The sequence below is a fragment of the Bos indicus genome, chromosome 9, assembly GCF_029378745.1.
Source record: "Bos indicus isolate NIAB-ARS_2022 breed Sahiwal x Tharparkar chromosome 9, NIAB-ARS_B.indTharparkar_mat_pri_1.0, whole genome shotgun sequence".
Classification (NCBI taxonomy): Eukaryota; Metazoa; Chordata; class Mammalia; order Artiodactyla; family Bovidae; genus Bos; species Bos indicus.
Genome location: NC_091768.1, coordinates 50,166,705 through 50,189,188, shown reverse-complemented (window position 1 = coordinate 50,189,188; position 22,484 = coordinate 50,166,705). Strand labels below are relative to the sequence as shown.

General features: G+C 41.2%; 1 protein-coding gene across 1 annotated transcript in view; it reads right to left on the bottom strand.

The window, feature by feature from the left end:
• Window positions 1-321: 321 nt before the first annotated feature.
• The window catches only part of MCHR2 (melanin concentrating hormone receptor 2), a 38,615-nt gene continuing 16,452 nt past the window's right edge, over window positions 322-22,484 (bottom strand). Inside the window, 5 exon segments of the mRNA XM_019966911.2 lie at window positions 322-546; window positions 548-665; window positions 3,488-3,607; window positions 6,586-6,780; window positions 11,772-11,982. Coding sequence (XP_019822470.2) covers window positions 322-546; window positions 548-665; window positions 3,488-3,607; window positions 6,586-6,780; window positions 11,772-11,982 — 869 coding nt within the window.

Here is a 22,484-nt window from a genome sequence, read left to right as displayed (position 1 = left end):
ACTCCAGAAGTTGGTGATGGACAGGGAGGCCTGGCGTGCTGCGATTCATGGCGTCACAAAGAGTCGGACGTGACTGAGAGACTTATCTGATCTGATCTGAGGACATAGAAGCAAGCGAGATGTTCATCAGCAGATGAATGGATAAAGAAGTTGTGGTACACAGATACAATGGAATATTACTCAGTCATAAAAATGATGCATTTGAGTCAGTTCTAGTGAGGTGGATGAAGCTGGAGTCTGTTATACAGAGTGAAGTAAGAAAGATAAAAACAAGTTTTGTATATTAACACATATATACAGAATCTAAAAAAATGGTACTGTCTAGACTTTTATGATCCATGTCCTCTCCTCAAAGCTCTGTTTCAAGACGTTTTCCATATTGTTGATTTCCTTCTCAGTCACTCTCCTTTGCACTTGAGACAGGCGTTTCCGGAAATTTCCACTCAGCAGGATGTAGAGAAAAGGGTTGATGCTACTGCTGGCATAGCTGAGACAAATGGAGAGGTAATATCTCAGACAGAAAGCCAGTGAGGGCTGCTCCACCTGTTAAGTTCACCAGTTGCATCACGTGATAGGGGGCAGCACTCAGGATAAAGATCGGCACCAGCGCCAGCACCATCATGGTCAGCTTCATCACTCTCTGCCTTGGAACACTGGGATTGTAGCTGTAGAGGAAAAGTTTGGAAAGACAGAACATAACCATAGAAATTATGGGCAATGGTTTCCCAGAACTCTTTGGCCAGTCCATAATATCTCTGCAGTGAAATGTAAAGCTCATTTTTCTTCCTACTTATTCAGAGTGCTGTAAAAATACCCTTTTTCATCCCACTAAAAATTTCCCTGATTTTCCAAAGCTGGAGAATTTTGAGAAACAAAATAAATAACATAGGACTTAATTATAATCCAAAATATCAAATAAAGATGTATGAATCTACGTTCATATAAATAATTGAATAATATGCGGGAGAAGAGACAAATCTTCTTTACAGAAAAATTCCAAATAATATATATAGATACTCCCCTTTCCAGGAGTTCAATGTTAATTCTCACCCTCCTTCTTTTCCCTTTGAAGGTAGACTATACTTAATGACTCATTTTCAAATAATAGAATAGAGGAAGAGATAAATACTAATTTTGTATCAGAGAAGCCTGGCAAATACTACCTTAACCAGGTGATCAAGATTAACATCAACAGAGCTGTCGTGTAGTTATCACATACCCCCCAACATGTTGTGATGAGACTTCTCCTAAAATACCTAACCAAAGTCTAATCGTGATACACTATCAGTCAAACCCAGATTGGGGGACATTCTACAGGATACCTACTCAAGTGCTTACTTAATATTATCAAGGTTATGAAAAACAAGGAAAGACCAGAGGAGACAACAAGGAATGCAGTGTGATCTCCTGGATTGAGTCTTGGAGCAGAAAGAGGACTTTAATGGTAAAACTGGTGCAGTTCAATACAGAGTAGAGTTTAGTTAATAGTAACATACCAGTGGGAGAAGGAAATGGCAACCCACTCTAGTACTCTTGCCTGGAAAATCCCATGGACAGAGGAGCCTGGTAGGCTGCAGTCCATGAGGTCACTAAGAGTTGGGCATGACTGAGCGACTTCACTTTCACTTTTCACTTTCATGCATTGGAGAAGGAAATGGCAACCCACTCCAGTATTCTTGCCTGGAGAATCCCAGGGACGGGGGAGCCTGGTGGGCTGCTGTCTATGGGGTCGCACAGAGTCGGACACGACTGAAGTGACTTAGCAGCATCAGCAACATACCAATGCCATTTCCTTTGTTTTGACAAATGAATCATGGCAAGATGTTAAAGGGGAAACTGGGTGAGGAATATATGGAAACTCTCTGTACTATTTTTGCAACTTTTCTGTAAATTTAACTTTATTCTAAAATTTAAAAATACTTAAAATTTCCAAATTTTGTCCTGTTCTGTCATATTTAGACATTTCATAGAGATTTCTCTGGGACATGACTGAAACAGATGAATAAGCCTGGAGAATATTATAAAGTAAAAGTATGGTAGCTAAAAGTCATTCTAAGATAGTGATTCTTCTGCAGCTCATCAGAGTAGGCACCATTATTCCTCTAACTTATTGCATCTGAAGGATAACTGGGCAGTATGAACTTTGTTTCATAAGATGCTCTTAACATTTCTGAGAAAAGTGTTAGGAGCAAAGTGATCTGATTTGGAGAACTGTTTTAAAAGAGCTTGAGTATCCTCTCCAGCTGTCAATGTCATAATATTCCATATGCTTCCATTTCAACCTTTTCACCAACTCCGCTCCCCATGATACATTTAGAAACTATTTTTTTCCCCTGTAACTGTGGCTGCTTCCTGTTCCCATTCTAAATAGTCTGCTTTTAAAATAATATAATATATCCAAAGAATTTAAAGAAGTCAATAAAAATGTCATGGGCCAATAGACCACCTAAACCTCTGGTACCAGGTTCTGCCACAAATTTTGACTAATGGTGGTAAAATTGTTCACATATTCTTTTTTTTTTTTCTTTTCACATATTCTTTTTTTTTTTTTTAAAATCTTTACCATGTTATGTATCATGTATGGGGAAACCCAGCAACTTGTCTTTTCAAAAGAAATACAATGATATATACTAAAGACAAATTTTAATAATGATCTTTAACCTAACATATAATCACTGACTCATTTGAACAACTTGATATATACAATTTCAGTGGAAAATAATTTAGATTTATTCATGTAGCTTTAGAGATGGACTTCCCTAGTGGCTTAGTGGTAAAGAATCCACCTGCCAATTCAGGAGATGTGGGTTTGATTCCTGGGTTGGGATGATCTCCTGGAGAAGGAAATGACAACCTACTCCAGTATTCTTGCCTGGAAAATTTCATGGACAGAAGGAGCCTGTTGGGCTATAGTCCATGGGGTCACAAAAGAGCCAGACACAACTTAGTTGCTAAATGACAAACAACAACAAATATTTAAAGATCCTTCCTAAGTAATTGTCTTTAGGTAAGTTTTTGGCTTTATTTAGTCCTAGTTGACTTTATTCTAAGTATTCAAATATTAATGAAATCCTGCTTCTCTACACTAAAAACGTCACAAAAATGAAAAGGCTATAAATTATACACAGTATCTAGGATCTTTACATATGTACACAACTCTGTAAAATGTACAAATAAAACATTTAAATAACAGTGGTGATGACAAACATACATTTTTATGAAACCATTACATCATTAATTTCAATATTTATCATTGAGAGATCCTCAAATCTCAGAACATGACTTATTTTCATGACTGAAAATAAGTCTTCAGAATATGACTTATTTTCTGCTTCAGAACATGGCTTATTTTCTGAAAATGCCTTATATAGACATTAATGCCCATATGTCTGAGCTTGGCATGTTTCAAGTGACTGTTGCTTAAGTTCCTTTTGTAGATATCTTAGATTTCTGAATTGTTCTTTTAACAAATAAGATGTACACTTACCATCTGGCATCCTTATTCTGTTGATATATGTCCCAAGTATAGCATAAAATTAAAATATAGCACATCAAAATCAAGGGCGAAGGGAAAAAGGAACTTGTTATCATCAAATACAGAGTATACCTATAAAATGAGAGAGAGGACATGACTGTTACATTCACAATGCTAGAACTGACTTTCACGGTTTATGATTCTCTGATTTTTCAGGGCCCAGAATAACAGTGCTTGGAGCAAACGTTAAGGATCCCTGAGTCCTTTCACATCCAGAGGTGTGAAGTCATGCTTTTCGTTATTCACAGACAACGACTCTTCCCTCGCCAGCCCTTCTTAGCAGCCAACGCTACTGAGTACAGAACAAGTGAGCGTGCTTATTATTGTTATTATATTTAGTGTTATTAGCAACAAGAGGCCATAAGTGGCATTTGTTCTGTAGCAGGCGCTGTGCTGGGTGCTTTACTTATTTTAACCCGCTGAATCTGTGCATCCCCATGAATACAATGCCAGTAACATCTTCATGTTGCAGAAGAGGAAACTAAGACACAGGTTACTAGCTGAGTAAATTAGGTGGCTTGCCTAAGGTTACTCACACAGTAAGTGGCAGAGGTGAGATTTGAACCCAGTGGTAACTGAGGCTCCAGATGGCCTCTCAATGGGCACTCAGGAGGTGGGTGTTCATGCTTACTTGCTCAGTCTTTCTTACTCTCGTGACAGCATGCACTGTAGCCTGCCAGGCTCCTCTGTCTACGGGATTCTCCAGTCAAGATTACTGGAGTGGGGTACCATTCCCTTCTCCAGGGGAATCTTCTGTACCCAAGGATTGAACCCAGGTCTCCTGCAGATTCTTTATCTTCTGAGCCACCAGGGAAGCCCCAGGAGGACCTGTTGTCAAATCAGCTATTATTTCCCTATGCTCCACCAGGGAGAGCTCTCGCGTGCGCCACTCCGTTTCTGCAGAGACACCAGGTGTCCTTCCTGGCAGAACTCTGGTGTCCTGTGCTGTATGCTGTGCTTGGTTGCTCATTCATGTCCAGCTCTTTGTGACCCCATGGATTGTAGCCCTCCAGGCTCCTCTGTCCATACTCCAGGCAAGAATACTGGAGTGGGTTGCCATGCCCTCCTCCAGGGGATCTTCCCAACCCAGGGATCAAACTCAGGTCTCCCACATTACAGGCAGATTCTTTACCGTCTGAGCCACCAGGGAAGCCCAAGAACACTGGGAGTGGATAACCTATTCCTTCTCCAGGGGATCTTCCCGACCCAGGAATTGAATCCTCCTGCATTGCAGGCGGATTCTTTACCAGCTGAGCTACCAGGAAGGCTCTGGAAGAAGGCAACCCGGATTGGGTGGGTGTGGACAGGGTGGCAGAGAAAGAGCTCTGGGACCACAGATTTTCTGAACATAGCACACTAGTCCCAGCCTTTTGTTCATCTTGAGGACTTAATTCTGAGAGAAACAATAGAATCTGAAACCTCAGGATGTCCCTTACCATAACCAACATTAAGAAGCAGAAACAGCTGTAGGTGCAAAATAGTTAGTCTTTGTTTATTTGACACAGGCCGAAGTCTTGTAATTGTATGGTGAGCTTCAGGTCCTGCCCTCCTTTTAGACAGGTGGGGCCCAGGTTAATCTATCAGCCCACCATGATTAAACATCACTTTACCTTGAGATGGGCTGATGGTTTCTGTCTGTGAGTGGAGCCAGTGCTGGTGTGAGAAATAGCAAATAAATAATCATGGTATTAATTTTACTGTTGCATTCCTCTGGAAATTTCTTGCTGCTGGATTCTTGGCCTTGTCAGGCCTCTGGCTCCATCCCTCTTGGGCTGTGTCTATGTGATGCAGAAATGACTTCTCTATTTGACAAGTGGTGGTATGGGAAAAAGGAATCTGCCAGACCGACTTGCCATAATGTTTACATACACTAAGCACCAGCACAATACCTGGCCCTTAGCAGGAGATCGAAACATTTAATTAGGGATTACAAATGCTCTGTTGAAAGTTTCAACTAGAAAAATTTTGACCTGGGTTCGATCCCTGGTCCAGGGAAATTCCACATACTTTGAAGCAACTAAGCCCTCTAGCCTCAACTACTGAGCCCTTGTGCGTCTAGAGCCCATGCTCCTCAGTGAGAAGCCACTGCCATGAGAACATGCGGTGCCTGTGCACTGCACCTGGAGAGTAGCCCCACTCTGCAACTGAAGAAAGCCCGTGTGCAGCAATGAAGACCGAGCACAGCCAAAAATAAATACATGAATCAATAAAAAATGAAAACATAAGAAGTGCCTGTGTTGGTTGCTGTATTGGTTTCCTAGAACTTCCTGTAACAAATTACCACACACCGGATGGCTTAAAAGGACAGAAATCTGTCTCTCAGTTCTAGAAGCTGGAAGTCTTAAAGCAAGGTGTTTGCAGAGTTGTTCCTTTTTGAGGTGTTGAGCATGTGATCTCCCAGCCTCCCTGGAGTTTTATGGTCATGCCTGGTGTTCCTGGATTACAGACCCTGGCTTACAGACATCACTCCAATCCCTGCCTCTGTCTTCACCTGCATGCTCTCTGTGTCTCTGTAAATCATCCTCTCCTTATCAGGCCTCAGTCGTTGTATTTAGAGCCCACCCTAATCCAGTAAGATGTCATCTCAAATTGATCATATCTGCAAAGACCCCATTTCTATGTAAGATCATATCCACAAGTGCTGAGAATTAGGACTCAGATAGATCTTTTCCAGGGACCCAGCCAAACTCCAGCTGCATGTTGACAAGGATTGAGTCTCAGAACTCTAGACCATTTTGTGATGTCCACCTGTCCCTTGATTGCTATGTTCCCACTGAAACTGGCCTCCATGGATCTTTAAGATGCATATTTAAATATAGTTGCACCCATTGAGGTTACATGATTAAGTGCAAAATTTTTTTCTAAAGGTTACCCTATCCTTAAAAATCAAACTATCGACTTGATGGTGGGAAGCAGAGAACTTAAGTGGAGAGACGGGCCTGGAGAGGCTCCCTAAGGACACTCCGTGTGGCTGCTCACATGTTCACAAGGAGGATGAAGCACTTCACAACTTAATTCAACTCTATTTTTCTTAAGTTTTAACAACCTACCAGAGTACATCATGAGGGGATGTTAAATCAAAAGCACAACTCTCAGCGCTGTCTTTAAATTTGATGACCTTCGAGTAGACCCAGACAGGCAACACCAGAATGAAGGAAGCTGCCCAGAGGCCCAGATTGATGCAGGTTGTCTTGTACCCGGTTCTCCAGCTTGTCAGTTGAAATGGCTGGACGAGAGCCAAGAACCTGCAAAGCCAGTGGAGAAGGGTTTGGGAACAATCAATAAAAGCACTGAGCTCCAAGGATGAAAGGTTCATGACAAGAGTAAGTTATTAGTATTATGATCCTTCCTGAAGCACACCTCTATCAGGGTGAAAGAAAGTTATATTTTTAAAGAGCTGGCTGGTACTTGTAGAGAAAACAATTCTTGACCCTGTAAGTCTGAATAAACCACTCACTGATACATAGCAGTCACTTCCATAAAGACCCTGAAAATGGTACATTGCTATGCAAACTTTTTTAGGTTTGCTGACCCTTTTGTAGTTATTTATTTGGCTGTGCTGGGTTTTAGTTGTGGTCTTAGTTGTGACACATGGCATGTGGCATGCAAGACCTTTCGTTGCAGCATCCAAAATGCAGCATGTGGGGTCTAGTTCCCTGACTAGGGATCGAACCCTGGCCCCCCTGTGTTGGGAGCACGGAGTCTCAGCCACTTGGACCACCAGGGAAGTCCCACAACCTTTTTATTTACAAAGGTGCTTCCCTTGTGCAGGAGGCTCTGGAAAACTGTATCTGAATGAGGGTAGGGAGATTCCCTCCAGATGGGAATGGCCTGCTTCCCAGGAGGGTGTACGGATATAGGACAGGAAGGAGGCTGGTGGGAGGATCCCCAGCAGCATGAGGTTCGGGCACCCAGGACAGACATCCTGCTTAGATGGCGTTAGAGTCAGGGCCAAAGGCTCTTAGAGGTTCAGGTCACAGAACTGACCTGAGTAATCAGAGTAATCAAACAGAGTAATCAAACATGACTAGTACAGACAATGCAGATTCCTCAGAGAACTGAGGCTTAAGGCTGATAGGGGTGCAGAAATGGACTAATTTCATGGGGAAAGGGTTCTATTTTTCTTTTTTTCCCCCATTTTGATCCAGAAGAAAGATAATCGTTAATTAGACTTGAAAATCCTGATACAGCAAGCATGTTTGGTCCTCCAGTAAATCCAAGAATAATTTTTCAGAGACAAGCTAAAGCATGAAAAAGAGAGCTCAGATCCAGAGGAGGGGATTTGAGGAAGCACGGTTTTGAGGGGGCTGGGGACTGTAGGAAAGCAGGATTAGTGGACGTTCAATAAATGTGAAATATGGTCTATGGTCTATTAATTTTCTCCAGGATTTTGTAGAGCTTCTTAATGAAGATTTATGAAAATGGAAAAGTCTCTGTCTCCTCGCTTTTCAATTTTGCACTCAGTTAAGGGAGCCCTTGGCATGCAGGGACAGGCTTGTGGCCCCGGGTACCTCAGCCACCCCTCCTTCTCTGCCCTGCATCTGCGTTACCAGTCACCTGTCGCTAAGGAGACGAAGTCCCCTTCCCTCCCTGCTGAGGAAGGGAATAGGTAGTGATTGTACAGCAGCCCCACCATCTTTCTGTCTGGGATTAAAGACAATGGAGTCACGGCATCGATGGGTTAGGGAATCGTCTCTGATGACCTTCCCAGCTGAAAACCCTTCAGTGACTTTTCTTTGCCTTTCAGATAAAATTCAGAATTCTCCCCATGACCCTTGAGGTCTTTTTCCACCTGGCCTTCCTGTCACTCAGGCTGAAGTTTGTGCCCGTCTCTGGCCTTCCCTCAAGTTCTGTGTCTTTCAGTGCCAGGTACCTGCTATTCAGCCCATCTGGCAGGACCTACCTCTAGTTCCTCCTTCCCTCTGATCCCCATTAGGTCTCCCTCTTGGAGAAGCTTCCTCTGACCACTCACTCTATACGAGGGCCCATGACTATAAATTTGGATATTAGGGGACTCTACTTTTCCTTCCTAGGATGTATCATTATGTGGAGATAATAATACACATTTACCCATGTGACTTTTCACAGAATGTCTGTCTACATCTGTGGAATGGAAGCACCATGAAGGCAGCAGCCTTGGCTATTAGTTTAATGCTGCTGTATCTCATGTGTCTTGCATGGTTCCTAGCATATGGTCCATGCTCAATAAATATTTGTTAAATGAATGAATAGGGAATTTTGGCTTCTGTTTACTGACTTGGTTGTTGTTCCAGAAAATTTAATTAAAAAAAGTAACCACTAACAAAAGTCTAGGTAGCTTTCACCTGGAAGCAAATATTTTTAATATTTTGGGTGTCTAAACATTTTTTCATATGGCTTTAAAGGTAGGAACCTACTATTAAAATATTTCATATACTTGCAATTATTAACTAATCAGAGAAAGGAAAATGAAAGAGTTTGGGGAAACACTTGGTATTTATGGTCTACTAAATCGGAGATCAAACCAGTCAACCCTAAAGGAAGTCAACTGTGAATATCCATGGGAAGGACTGATGCTGAAGCTGAAGCTCCAACACTTTGGCCACCTGATGCAAAGAGCTGACTCACTGGAAAAGACACTGGTGCTTGGGAAAAATTGAGGGCAGGAGGAGAAGAGTAGAGAGGACCAGATGGTTGGATAGCATCACTGACTCAATGGATATGAGTTTAGGCAAACTCCAGGAGGTGGTTAAGGACAGGCAAGCCTGGAATGCTGCACTCCATAGGGTCACAAAGAGTCGGACATGGACTTAGGGACTGAACAAATCGAACATTAAAATAAATATATAAATAATATCACATACTGATGCACTGACAGTTTTGGAATTACAGATAAAACTTCATTCCTGTTTTACAAAATTACACATTTTCTTGAATTTTTGTGAATTTAGTAGAGTTAGAACTACGAGAAATTCCAGAGGCTGGGAAAAAAGTTCAGTGTTACAAAATCTTCATTTGTCTCTGGCTATGTGATTCTCTGGGAGAAAGATAAAGGCCTGAGTGTCTTTATTTGAAAGTAAAATTTTAGCATTTTGTGCCCATAAGGTTAAAAAAAAATACATGCTATTCAATTGTGTAAGATACACATGCACACATATACACACTCAGAAAAACCCTGTGATGATTAGGAAATGTTCTGTGGTCTGTTCTAAGGCAGACAATGTGATTTCAATTTATTTGCAGTAAGAGGTTTACAGAAAAGGTTCGGTTTCCCCCTCTTAAAAGAAAAAGCCAATACTCTTCTGCCTTCATGGTACGTACGTGGTATGAAGAAGCTTTTATTCTGCTGAGAACGGGATCACAACAGTGAGGCTCGTATTTTAAGTTGCTTCTCTGAAGTGGGTTCCAGCCCTGCACAGGGCCCTGGCCCTGGTGTTGGAACCCTAAACTTACCAGGCTTTATTCCACACACTGTGAGCTTTGGTGGTATCAGCTGAACTAACCAGATATACCTACCTAGCATGTAGATTAAAAAATGTGATGTTAATTATAAGTTGAGAAGTATACTCTACATATTCTGAGAATTCTTTTGTAGAAAAGCAGCAGGATTAAAAAAATGCATTAAACATTACCATCATTATTCACGCTTGAATAATAACGACCCAGCAAATTTGATTTATATGAACGCTGTTATTCCTTTGTTCAGCCGTCTGATGAACTGCTCACCACTTCCCAACCCTAAAGGCCCTGTTGGAAGGGTAAAAGAGGCAGAGCTCAAGAAAGAGTCCTCCATGGACTCAGAGGAATTTAAGACTAGCATTCATTCATTCATAATAGTGTTTGAGTGCCCATATGCCAGGCACTGTTACATAGACACTCGGAATGTACTAGTGATCAAAGATCCTGCTTTTGTGTAATTCACATTTGATGTATGGGGGAAGCTAGACAATAAACAACACACACTTATCTCTGTATACCAAAGACATTAAAGTCTAATATGTTTAAAGCAAGAGAGAAAGAAAAAGTAGATCAGAGCAAGAGGGACTAAGTGTGCTGGGTTGGGACTGGGGTGGAAAGAAGGCGGATGGAGATTTTACATGGGTTTTTCTCTGAGTGGGCATATTACTGTTGTGCTTTTTACTGTTGTCTTCAGGATTTGTTTCTGTTTGGGGCATGCTGCTAAGACCTGGTGTGAAAATCCATACCATCTAGATGCCACAGGGAACATCCTAACCTCCTAGCTCACAGGCTTCCTAAAAGAAGCCAGATGGTGAGGTAGTTGCCAGCTACCTGCCATCTCTAGAGTTGGACAGCCTGGCTCTGAACTGGGCTTCAGCACTCACTGGTTCCACAAACATCTCACCATCACCATCATCTCCTTGAGTAACATTAGCTTACGAGCTTGGTAAACATGGCTATGACATGTTCTGGGATTGTTGTTCAGTTGCTAAGTCGGGTCCAACTCTTGTCAACCCCATGGGCTGCAGCAGTCCAGGCTTCCCTGTCCTTCACTATCTCCCCAAGTTTGTTCAAATTCATATCCATTGAGCTGGCAATACAATCTAATCATCTCATCCTCTGTTGTTCCCTTCTCCTTTTGCCTTCAATCAATGTTCCGGGATATGTCTGGTGATGTAAAATGGCAGCATTTGCATCAATTGATCCTAACAGTGAGTGCAAAGGATGGTCTTCTTGTAACTCTGACTTCTCTTCATAGCTGTAAAGGAGCCCTCTACTTCATGTATTCTCTAAAGCTGCTAGGTGATAACAAGGGTATGTGAGATGTGAAACTTACCAGAAAGAACCCTGAAGGGAGTGAGGAGAGCCACTTCAGTTCTCAGCTCTGCCACTGACTCTGTGTGTCTTTAGCCTTTTCCTTTACTTCTGAGGACTTTGGCTTCCTTTTTTGGCTTCCTTTTTGCAATAATGATGGGCAGGGGCTGGGGGAGTGAATTCATTCTGGTTTCTGGTATTTCATGATTTTGTGGGCTTTTTTCTTGCAGTCAATTGTAAATAAAACTGAGTTGGAAAGAATGATTGGGGAAGAGGAAATGTTCAGTGTTTTAAGTTTTCCATTAAAAATGGACCTCTGTGCAAGGTGGAAAATATTAACTGGTTTGTCCTACAATGAAACAAATGAATGGAGAGGAGCTTTGCTATTACAAACCAGCACTGATGTTGCTGAAATCGGGATGACCTCGAAGAAGTACAGGAACCTCTAAATTAGGTTGAGATATTTCAGAATCTCTTCACTTACCTGTCCACACTCATTACAGTCATGATGGCAGTACAGGCAAACTGGTTACAGCTATCCAGGGATGTGATGGTCCTGCAGAGAGGCCCCCCAAACACCCACTGTCCTCCTTGGGCCCACTGGTGAATAAGAAATGGCATTCCAATGATATGGACCAGACCAGCCACAGCCAGGCTGCAGAAAAAAATGTCAGGAATCGTTTTTTTCCTGGACCCAAAAGACATGGAGGGAAAGCTGAGGATTGACATTGAGAGGGCACGCCTTCAGTTTATGCCATCTGTTAACAGATTTTTCAACTGCTAAACTTAAGTTTAAAAGTTAAAAGGAAACCACCACATATGCACATATGAATGCCTTGTCTTGTGTATATTCAAACGTTTTAAACTATTTGTTTGATAACTGCCTGCCGTGGTTTAAAAATATGTCTACAAATCAAATTCTTTGATATTGCTTTCAGGAGGGCATGGCCTAATTCCCTCCCTTTGAGTGTGGGTTGAACTTAATAACTCACTTTTAGTGAATAGGATGTGGTGGAATGGACAGTAATGGCATTCAAAATTTGGACATAAAGGCATGGAGGGGTATTCTCCTTGCTATCTCTTGGATTGCTTTCTCTGGGGGAAGCCAGCTGCCATCTTGTGAGATAATTCAAGTATCACTATAAAGAGGTCCACGTGGAAAGGAACTGAGGCCTCCTGCCAACAACCAGCACCAGCTTGCCAGATCTGTAAGGGAGCTACCTGGGAATGGATGCTCCAGTCCCAGCCAAGCCTTTGGATAGTCATCTAAAGATGCACAGCTCGACTGCAACAGCAAGAGAGACCCTGAGCCAGTCACCCAGCTAGGCTGTTCTTGACCCTCAAAACTGTGTGAGATAACAAATGTTGATTGTTTTAAGCCACTACGTTTTTTTTTTTTTTAATACCACGTTTATTTAAGAATGCATTCCAGTATCAAATGACAAAGTTCAACAATGCAAAATTGAAATTATTTTTGCACCAACCTAATAACGTTCAGTTCAGTTCAGTTCAGTCGCTCAGTCGTGTCCGACTCTTTGCGACCCCATGAATTGCAGCACTCCAGGCCTCCCTGTCCATGGTAATACATATGTTTCAGTGCTCCTCTCTCAGTTCTTCCCACCCTCTCCTTCCCCCGCTGTATCCATTAGCCCATTCTCCATGTCTACATCTCCACTGCTGCCTCGAAGATAGGTTCGTCAGTACCGTCTTCCTAAATTCCATATACAATATTTATCTTTCTCTTTCTGATTTACTTCACTCTGTATAATATGCTCTAAGTTCATCTAGCTCATTAGAACTGACTCAAATGTATTCCTTTTTATGGCTGTGATGTTCCATTGTGTGTATGTATGTATATATATATACACACCACAACCTCTTTATTCATTAATCTGTCAATGGACATCTAGATTGCTTCCATGTCTTAGCTATTGTAAATAGTGCTACAATGAACATTGGAGTACATGTGTCTTTTTCAGTTATGGTTTCTTCAGAGTATATGCCCCATAGTGGGATTGTTGTCATATGGTAGTTTTATTCCTAGCTTCTTAAGGAGTCTTCATACTGTTCTCTATAGTAAGCCACTAAGTTTTGAAGTAATTTCTACACAGCATCAAATTATACCAACTCTAAACTCACTCATGCAATAGACTGTCTTTACCTATCCCTAGCATCAAATACAGCTAAACAGGAAAAATAAATGTTTCCACTGTGCAATGTGATTTTCTTCCCCTCCACTGAAGCTGTTAAGTTCAAATCTGAACTGAAGCCATTGTTAAAAAAATTTCAACCATGACTTAGAAATATTCCAATAAAATCTAACTCAGAGAAAAGCCTATTAATTAAGACCTTGAAATGCAGACAGTGTAGAGAAGACATATGAAATGACTGAACTGGTGGAGGGCGCTGAGAGAGATCTCCTCTCTCCTGTTTGGGGAAATGAAGGCAAAAGAATTTTCTGAGAGCAGAAATTTTAATGTAAAATTCACTTGATCCCTATCATCAGAGTTGGGACATTCAGTAATAAAAATATATCATCTTTATCTGGGAGATATTATTCATTAATTCAACAAATATTTTATTGAACACCAGTTATTTTTCAGGCATAATATTGTGCTTTGGGCTGCAAAGCTAAATAACCTATAAACCCTAATATCAAGAAGCTTATAGTCTAGACATAGGTAAATAAATGATGACTTTACAATGTTATGAAGGAGCACCTAAAAATAGTCTCTCCTCTCTCCTCTGGGGTTGGTCAAGGCATATTTCTTGGAAGGAGTGGCATATGTACTGAGAACATATAAAGATTTAAATAGCACGAAGAATTGGCCTTAAGATTATACCACAATTACTAGTTCACTCTGGATCTGGTGCTATTGCTCTGTTGTTTGAAAGCTAGTGGGTATCTTTGTTATTCAGGGACTGCAAATTCCACAGCCTGTGAACTTTATGTCTAAGCCATCAAAGCTTCATGTGAGGCATCAGTCAGGGCAGGCCCTGGCCCCACACACCATGTGAAGAAGTTTCTGCCATCAAATCCTTACTCAGCAACACACTCTGGACATTGTTGAGTGACTCATATCAGAAAAACCAAGAAGAAGAGTGTTGAGGAAAAGATCATGTCAACCAAAAGAGCTGCTAAGTGGCTGTTCTTGGTCTCTGCTCCTTTGTCCTCTCCAGGTCTTCCTCCAGAAGAAGAGTCAGTCGGGAGGAACCGACACTAGAGGTCAGTTGGAAAAAAAAAACCAGAAACACAATAATATAAAATCCAATAAATCTTAGTCTGTTAAATAGATGTTATTTGAATTGGGATATAACCCATAAGTGGTTGCATAGGTCTGAATTGCAGCAATTAGACTTGTTACCCTTGCTCTCCTTCAGACAGGTGCCCAACATTGACTGATTAGGAGTTATGGTAATTCCCTTGTTGAGGATGGTGCAGGTCATTACCTGGCAATTCAAAAGAATTAAACTGTTTCTAGATGACACTGTCTATAGCAAAAGAGAATTCTGAAGCAAGTAATATATTTATCTGGTCATAGATACTAGGGCAACAAGTATAACAGATTCTATTATTGCTTTTTGTTTTTTACTGAAAGTAATAACATACAAATTAAAAGTAATTAAATAGGAATGGTAAATTTTCTAAGGATTTAACTTCTATTTTCTTTTTAGGTCTAATTAATTTTCAGATTTCCTGTTGCCAGACTTCATTAGATTTCTGTTTCTTACGAACCAAACATTAAAAATAAAAAGATGTAAACCAATGATCATTTCAGCTAACACATTTTCCATATGGTTAATATGACTGTGTCTAAATATGATGATAAACAAAGGTATACCACAATACCACGCAATAAATGATATTGTTGTTGTTGTTCAGTTGCTCAGTCATGCCTGACTCTTGCCACCCCCTGGCCTGCAGCACGTCAGGCTTCCCTGTCCTTCACTGTCTCCCAGAGTTTGCTCAAACTCACGTCCAATGAGTCATGGGTGCCATCCAACCATCTCATCCTCTGTCACCCTCTTCTCCTGCCTTTAGTCTTTTCCAGCATCAGGGTCATTTCCAGTGAGTCAGTTCTTCAAATCAGTTGGCCAAAGGATTGGAGCTTCAGCTTCAGCATCAGTCCTTTCAATGAATATTCAGGGTTGATTTCCTTTAAGATTGACTGGTTTGATCTCCTTGCAGTCCAAGGGACTCTCAAAAGTCTTCTCCAGTACCACAATTTGAAAGAATCAATTCTTTGGTGCTCAACCTTCTTTATTGTCCAGCTCTCACATCCATACATGATTACTGGAAAAACCATACCTTTGACTATATGGACCTTTGTTGGCAAAGTAATATCTCTGCTTTTTAATACACTGTCTAGGTTTATCATAGCTTTTCTTCCAAGGAGCACATATCTTTTAATTTCATGACTGCAGTCATGATATAGTTGTTACAAATCATACTTTGGAAGAATATTTAATCAAATGGGAAAATGAAAGTGAAAATGTTAGTTGTTCAGACATGTCTGACTGTTTGCGACCCAATGGACTATAGCTTGCTAAGCTCTGCTGTCCTTGGGACTTCCCAGGCAGGATTGGAGTGGATTGGCATTCCCTCCTCCACGGATCTTCCCAACTCAGAGATCTAACCTGGGTCTCCTGCACTGCAGGCAGATTCTTTACTGTCTGAGCCACAGGGAAGCCCAAATGGGAAAATACTTATTGAGTAAAAAAAAACATCAACTATGTAACTAGTTATGACCCCAAACTTATTTAAATATTAGTTTAAAAGTACACTGAAATAGTATGTCTGAGTAATCACAGTTATTATCTGTTTGGTAGTAGTTATATGATTGATTTTTGACTTATTTATATGTTTAATGTATAAGAGAAATTCTATTAAAGACATGTTTTCTTTTTGCAGCCAGAAATAACCATATATCAGTTCAGTTCAGTTGCTCAGTCATGTCCGACTCTTTGTGACACCATGGACTACAGCATGCCAGGCCTCCCTGTCCATCACCAACTCCCAGAGTTTACTCAAATTCATGTCCATTGAGTCGGTGATGCCATCCAACCATCTCATCCTCTGCCATCCCCTTCTCCTCCTGCCCTCAATCTTTCCCAGCATCAGGGTCTTTTCCAATGAGTTAGTTCTTTGCATCAGGTGGCCAAAGTATTGGAGTTCCAGCTTCAGCATCAGTCCTTCCAATGAATATTCAGGACTGATACTGGTTGGATCTCCTTGCTGTCCAAGGGACTCTCAAGAGTCTTCTCCAACACCATGGTTCAAAAGAATCAGTGCTCTAGCACTCAGCTTTCTTTATAGTCCAACTCTCACATCCATACATGACTACTAGAAAAACCATAGCTTTGACTAGACGGACCTTTGTTGGCAAAGTAATGTCTCTGCTTTTTAATATGCTGTCTAGTTTGGTCATAACTTTTCTTAGAAGGAGCAAGTGTCTTTTAATTTCATGGCTACAGTCACCATCGGCAGTGATTTTGGAGCCCCCCCAAATAAAGTCTGTCACTGTTTCCACTGTTTTCCCATCTATTTGCCATGAAGTTATGGGACCAGATGCCATGATCTTAGTTTTCTGAATGTTGAGTCTTAAGCCAAATTTTTCACTCTCCTCTTTCACTTTCATCAAGAGGTTCTTTACTTCCTCTTTGCTTTCTGCCATAAGAGTGGTGTCATCTGCATTTCTGAGGTTATTGATATTTCTCCCAGAAATCCTGATTCCAGCTTGTGCTTCATCCAGTCCGGCATTTCTCATGATGTACTCTGCATATAAGTTAAATAAGCCGGATGATCACATACAGCCTTGATGTACTCGTTTCCCGATTTGGAACCAGTCTGTTGTTCAAAGTCTAGTTCTAACTGTTGGTTCTTGACCTGCATACAGATTTCTCAGGAGGTAAGGTGGTCTGGTATTCCCATCTCTTGAAGAATTTTCCACAATTTGTTGTGATGCACAGAGTCAAAGGCTTTGGCATAGTCAATAAAGCAGAAATAGATGTTTTTCTGGAACTCTCTTGCTTTTTCAATGATCCAGTGGATAATGGCAATTTGATTTCTGGTTCCTCTGCCTTTTCTAAACTTGAACATCTGGAAGTTCACGGTTCATGTACTGTTGAAGCCTGACTTGGAGAATTTTGAGCATTACTTTACTAGCTTGTGAGATGAGTACAATTGTGTGGTAGTTTGAGCATTCTTTGGCATTGCCTTTCTTTGAGATTGGTATGAAAACTGACCTTTTCCAGTCCTGTGGCCACTGCTGAGTTTTCCAAATTTGCTGGCATATTGAGTGCAGCACTTTCACAGCATCATCTTTCAGGATTTGAAATCACTCAACTGGAATTCCATCACCTCCACTAGCTTTGTTCGTAGTGATGCTTTGTAAGGCCCACTTGACTTCACATTCTAGGATGTCTGGCTCTAGGTCAGTGATCACACCATTATGATTATCTGGGTCGTGAAGATCTTTTTTGTACAGTTCTTCTGTGTATTCTTGCCACCTCTTCTTAATATCTTCTGCTTCTGCTAGGTGTCCTTGCTAACTGGCATTTGGTTTATTTGGCCAATAGTAAGCACTGTTGGAGGGAAATTGGAGGGTGAGAAGAGAGGATAGGCAGGGTATTTCCTTCCCCTTTGTGTTGTTGGCATCTGTGGCAGTGGCTGCCTCCCTCCCATGGCTCCACCTCCTCCCCTGCAGGCTCTGTTCCTTGGGCCCAAATCCCACTGTGGTTGCAGCCCCCCACCAGGCAGCCCACATTTCCAGGATTTGTAAAGCCACTTTTTTTCCCCTCCATCCAGCCTAGGGCCAGAAAGGGGTGGTGGCCTTGGGGTAGCTTTCTAATTTTGTTTATCTCTGAGTTGCCTCACCAGTCCCTGTTTGGCATTTAACTCTCATTGAATTAAATTCCTACTGTTAGTGTAAAATTGAGTCAGAGGGCCAGAAGGGGATGCTATCATGCTCTGCAGTAGCAGAGCTTGAAGAGAAGAAAGACTTCCTCTTCTTGCCTAGCAAAAGCTTAGCTAATGAGAGACTGTTCTTCCCCTGTTAGATGGGTCTTGCCCACGGCTTGCCATAGCTGCAGATCCCAAATTGCTGTACTTTGATGAGCCTGAGTAAACTCCACTTTTGCTGGAGGAATAACTGGCCGTCCATTTGTTTTGAGGTCAGCATGAGCCAACTCCAATGGATTAGCAGTGATTTCATAAAGAGCTGAGTTGGAAAAGAATTTTGAGTCATCACACAGGCACTAGGAAAGGACAGACCTGTGTGATTAGAGATGACTGCCAAGGATGGGAGAATTTAGAGCACAGTGACATATTTGCTAACTCTGCATAAAGAGAACCTAATTGGAAATTCTAGTTTCATTTCTGTGCCATTTATTATGTCCTTGGGGGAAGACATTTAACCCCTTTAAGTTCCAGAGTTGTCTTGATGCGTTGGACCATAGCAACGAGGGTCTCCAACCATCTTTACAGTTCATTTAAACAGATGTGGCTGTGAGGTTCATAGCATCTAAACCTATCATTATGTGTGCAGCATGGGTGGGGGTCAACCCCAACAACAGCTTACACATGGCTGATACTCGGAGAGCAGTAGAGGGCTGGGTCAGAGGGGCTTTAGTTATTATTTCAGCTGAGTGGGGAAAAGGAGGAGGCTTGTTTTAAGCATTTCCCATCTTTGTCTTAACAACTGGAATTCCATCACTGGGCCATTAGTATTCCTTCAGGAACACTCACTATCCTTCTTGTAACCTCTGTGTAAAATGTAGACATCACTGCGGGGAGGTGGTTAAAAAGTAAGATGTTTCAGTAATTCATGATTAAGTGTAAATTAGTTGACTTGACAGCCAGTCGAGGGCAGGGGATGACAGAATGGGAACATTTTATTTATAGGGAGACAAAGCATTCTTGAGAGAGTCTCTGCCCACTGGGTAACAGTCTGTCAGTAGACAGGAGAAGGATGTGTTCAGGACATTGAGGGAGGTGGGGGAGGACCATAGAGAAAAATGGCATCTCCTTTATTGAAGTAGTTCCCCAGGACCCACTGTGGCTATGGAGAATAGTTGAGTAATGCGGCTGAGTTCATAAGTCCCTCTCCCAAGAATAAAAGGGGAAAGTCTTATGTTATAATTGGCCCAATTTTCCTCCTACATTTTTTAATCTGGCTCCCTTTTGACCTGCTATGCATTTAAAATATGACAGACCAATAATGATCTGGCCTTATTACTTTATACTTACACACCTAAAGCACAAATCAATTAGTTTTTAAGAAAGCCACATTAGATATCTTATTCCAGAAGCTCCATCTTCTTTAAATCTATTATTTTCATACACGTTTGTAGTCTTCCATTGGCAAAATCAGAAGTTAGGTTATTTCTTGCTTCCTAGTGTCACTAATGATCTGGCTATTCTATTCAATCTCTTCTGATACAATGTTTATCATAATTGAGAAAGTCCTAAATCTTCTTTAAGTGTATCCATTTATCCGTATTTTTAGCATAGTACTACTAATATTTAGTGTGGTCTTTAATTGAACTATCTTCTGTTAAGAAGGTAACAAGTAAAACATCATGGCAAAGCAGGATTAAAAACATTAATGCAAATTGCCTTAACAATTTTGGAGATTAATTAACAAAAACTGTTAAATTTTAAGCCAAAAATATTAAAACTAATCTACTTTCAAATGACTTTGGACTGATTAATAAATTTTTGGAGAAAAGTTTACAAAGAAAAATATTAACAATTTAGCAATAAAAATAAAAACTAAGTTGCCTTCAAATGATTTTTGAACAAGTAAAAGATTTATCTTAAAAGCTCTATTAATATACGTCTTCTCACATGTTATCTATAAAATGATGATATGAAGAAGTAATAGATTTTTCACAATCATTGCAAATAGTTTGTAAGGATGACAGCTCAGGTTTTCCTTCTTTCCTTTGTTTTTTTTTTTTTTTCAGTTTAATGGCAGTTTACTTACTGAGAATCTGTTTCTAGGAATTACAGCTCAATACTGACTTTAAGAAGAGTTCACATTCCAAATTTCTTCTTTTTGCCAGGTTGGTCTCCATGTGAGTGGATGGAATCAGGTCCATTGTCTATTAGTGTAATTTGAGAGGGACTAAGAAATTTCTCTGGCTCCAAATATTTCTTGAATTGCTTGTCATGGGGCCTGAATTTCACTCGAGTCTTTGCAAATAAAAGTTATCTGTAAAAATGCAACCATTTCTGGAGGACTAACACCTTATAAGAATTTGGTTTCTCAACTGTGGGACCAAGGCTCCAGAGGCATGAGGCACAGAATTTGTATGCTTAGGAGTGAGTGAAAGTTGCTCAGTCATGTCTGACTCTGTGATACCCATGGACTATTCAGTCCATAGAATTCTCCAGACCAGAATAGTGGAGTAGGTAGCCTTTCCCTTCTCCAAGGGATCTTCCCAAACTCAGGGATTGAACCTAGGTCTCCCTCATTGCAGGTGAATTCTTTACCAGCAGAGCAACTAGGGAAGCCTAAGAATACTGGAGTGGGTATCCTATCCCTTTTCCAATGGATCTTCCCAACCCAGGAATCGAACTGGGGTCTCCCTCATTGCAGGTGGATTCTTTACCAGCTGAGCTACCAGGAGATCTTTAGGACAGGATGGCAGAAATTCTGAGGGGCATGAGGAAAGATGGAAGGAGAAGTGGTCAGGTACAACTGGCAAACAGAGTGAGCTGGAAACCGCACCCCCCACCCCAGGTCTCTATTAACTTTCTTTCATTTAAAAAATTTTATTTATTTACTTATTTTTGGCTGTGCTGGGTCTTTGTTGCTTTGCCCAGATTTTCTCTAGTTGCAGGGAGTTGGGGCTGCGGTTCATTGTAGTGCTCAGGCTACTCAAAGTGGCTTCTCTTGTTGCAGAGCGTGGGCTCTAGGGCTCCTGAGCTTCAGTAGTTGTGGTGCACCGGCTTGGTGGTTGGAGCTTGTGGGCTCTAGAGTGTGGTTCAGTAGTTGTGGTACATGGGCTTAGTTGCCTCGAGGCAGGTGGAATCTTCCTGGACCAGGGATCAAACCCGTGTCCCCTGCATTGGCAGGCAGATTCTTATCCACTGTACCACCAGCAAAGTCCTCTGACTATTAACTTTCTACTCCATGCTATTGCCTCCTTAAGGTTTTCTGAGACTATTTGATGACTTTCTTTTCCCTTCCTGGAACTTATTATTTGAACCATCTTTCCCCCTCCCATTTGATTGTTCTTAATACCTTGTATTCTTTTTCAAATGGCTTCATGTATTTGCATCTTATCTCCTCCACTAAATCGTGAACTTTTAGAGACAGATGCTGCCATATTTCTTTGGTATTTACATAACACTTATAAAAGTGCTGGGCGTGCAGCAGGTATTTAGTGATACATATTGAGTTGAACTGCTTCCAGAACTTAAGAAATAATTTTAAATGCTTGATATTCACAAATGGTTTTACAGGACACAATAAGGAATGCCTGAATTTACTAGAAGTAGAATTCCAGTATACCAAATAAACCTTCAATTATGGATGGTATAAAAATACCATTGATATACAATATTTAACTACAGAGATAATGAGAATAAAATTTGAAAGTGGCCTGGCTGATAAGAAGCCAAATGGGGAAAGTGACTAGTGATGGGCTTTCTTAGGGATAGTGTCATTCGTATTACCATCCCCAGGGCTGCTCTTGTTTTCAGTTGGTCCTGTGAGGATTCTTCCATGCACATGGGAAATCCAACCATCTTTGTAGTTTTAATGAGAGTTTTGATGATTTGTTTCATGTGCACTGCCTGTGTACTATGTCCCTTCACTTGTGCCTGACTCTTTGCGACCCTATAGACTGTAACTGTCCAGGCTCCTTTGTTCACGGGATTCTTCAGGCAAGAATACTGGAGTGGGGTTGCCATTTCCTTCTCCAGTTTGTAGTCACAGGACAAGGGCTCAGTCCTTGCGGTTCCCTGGCTCTAGAGCACAGGCTCGATAGTTGTGACACATGGGCTTAGTTGCTCCACAGAGTGTGTGATCTTCCCGAACCAGGGTTGGAACCCATGTCTCCTGCATTGGCAGGTGGATTTTTTACCACTGAGGCACAAGGGAAGCCCTAAAATTGTTTTATAATATATAAATAAGGACAAAAAAATTGAAGGCGGGAGGAGAAGGGGACGACAGAGGATGAGATGGTT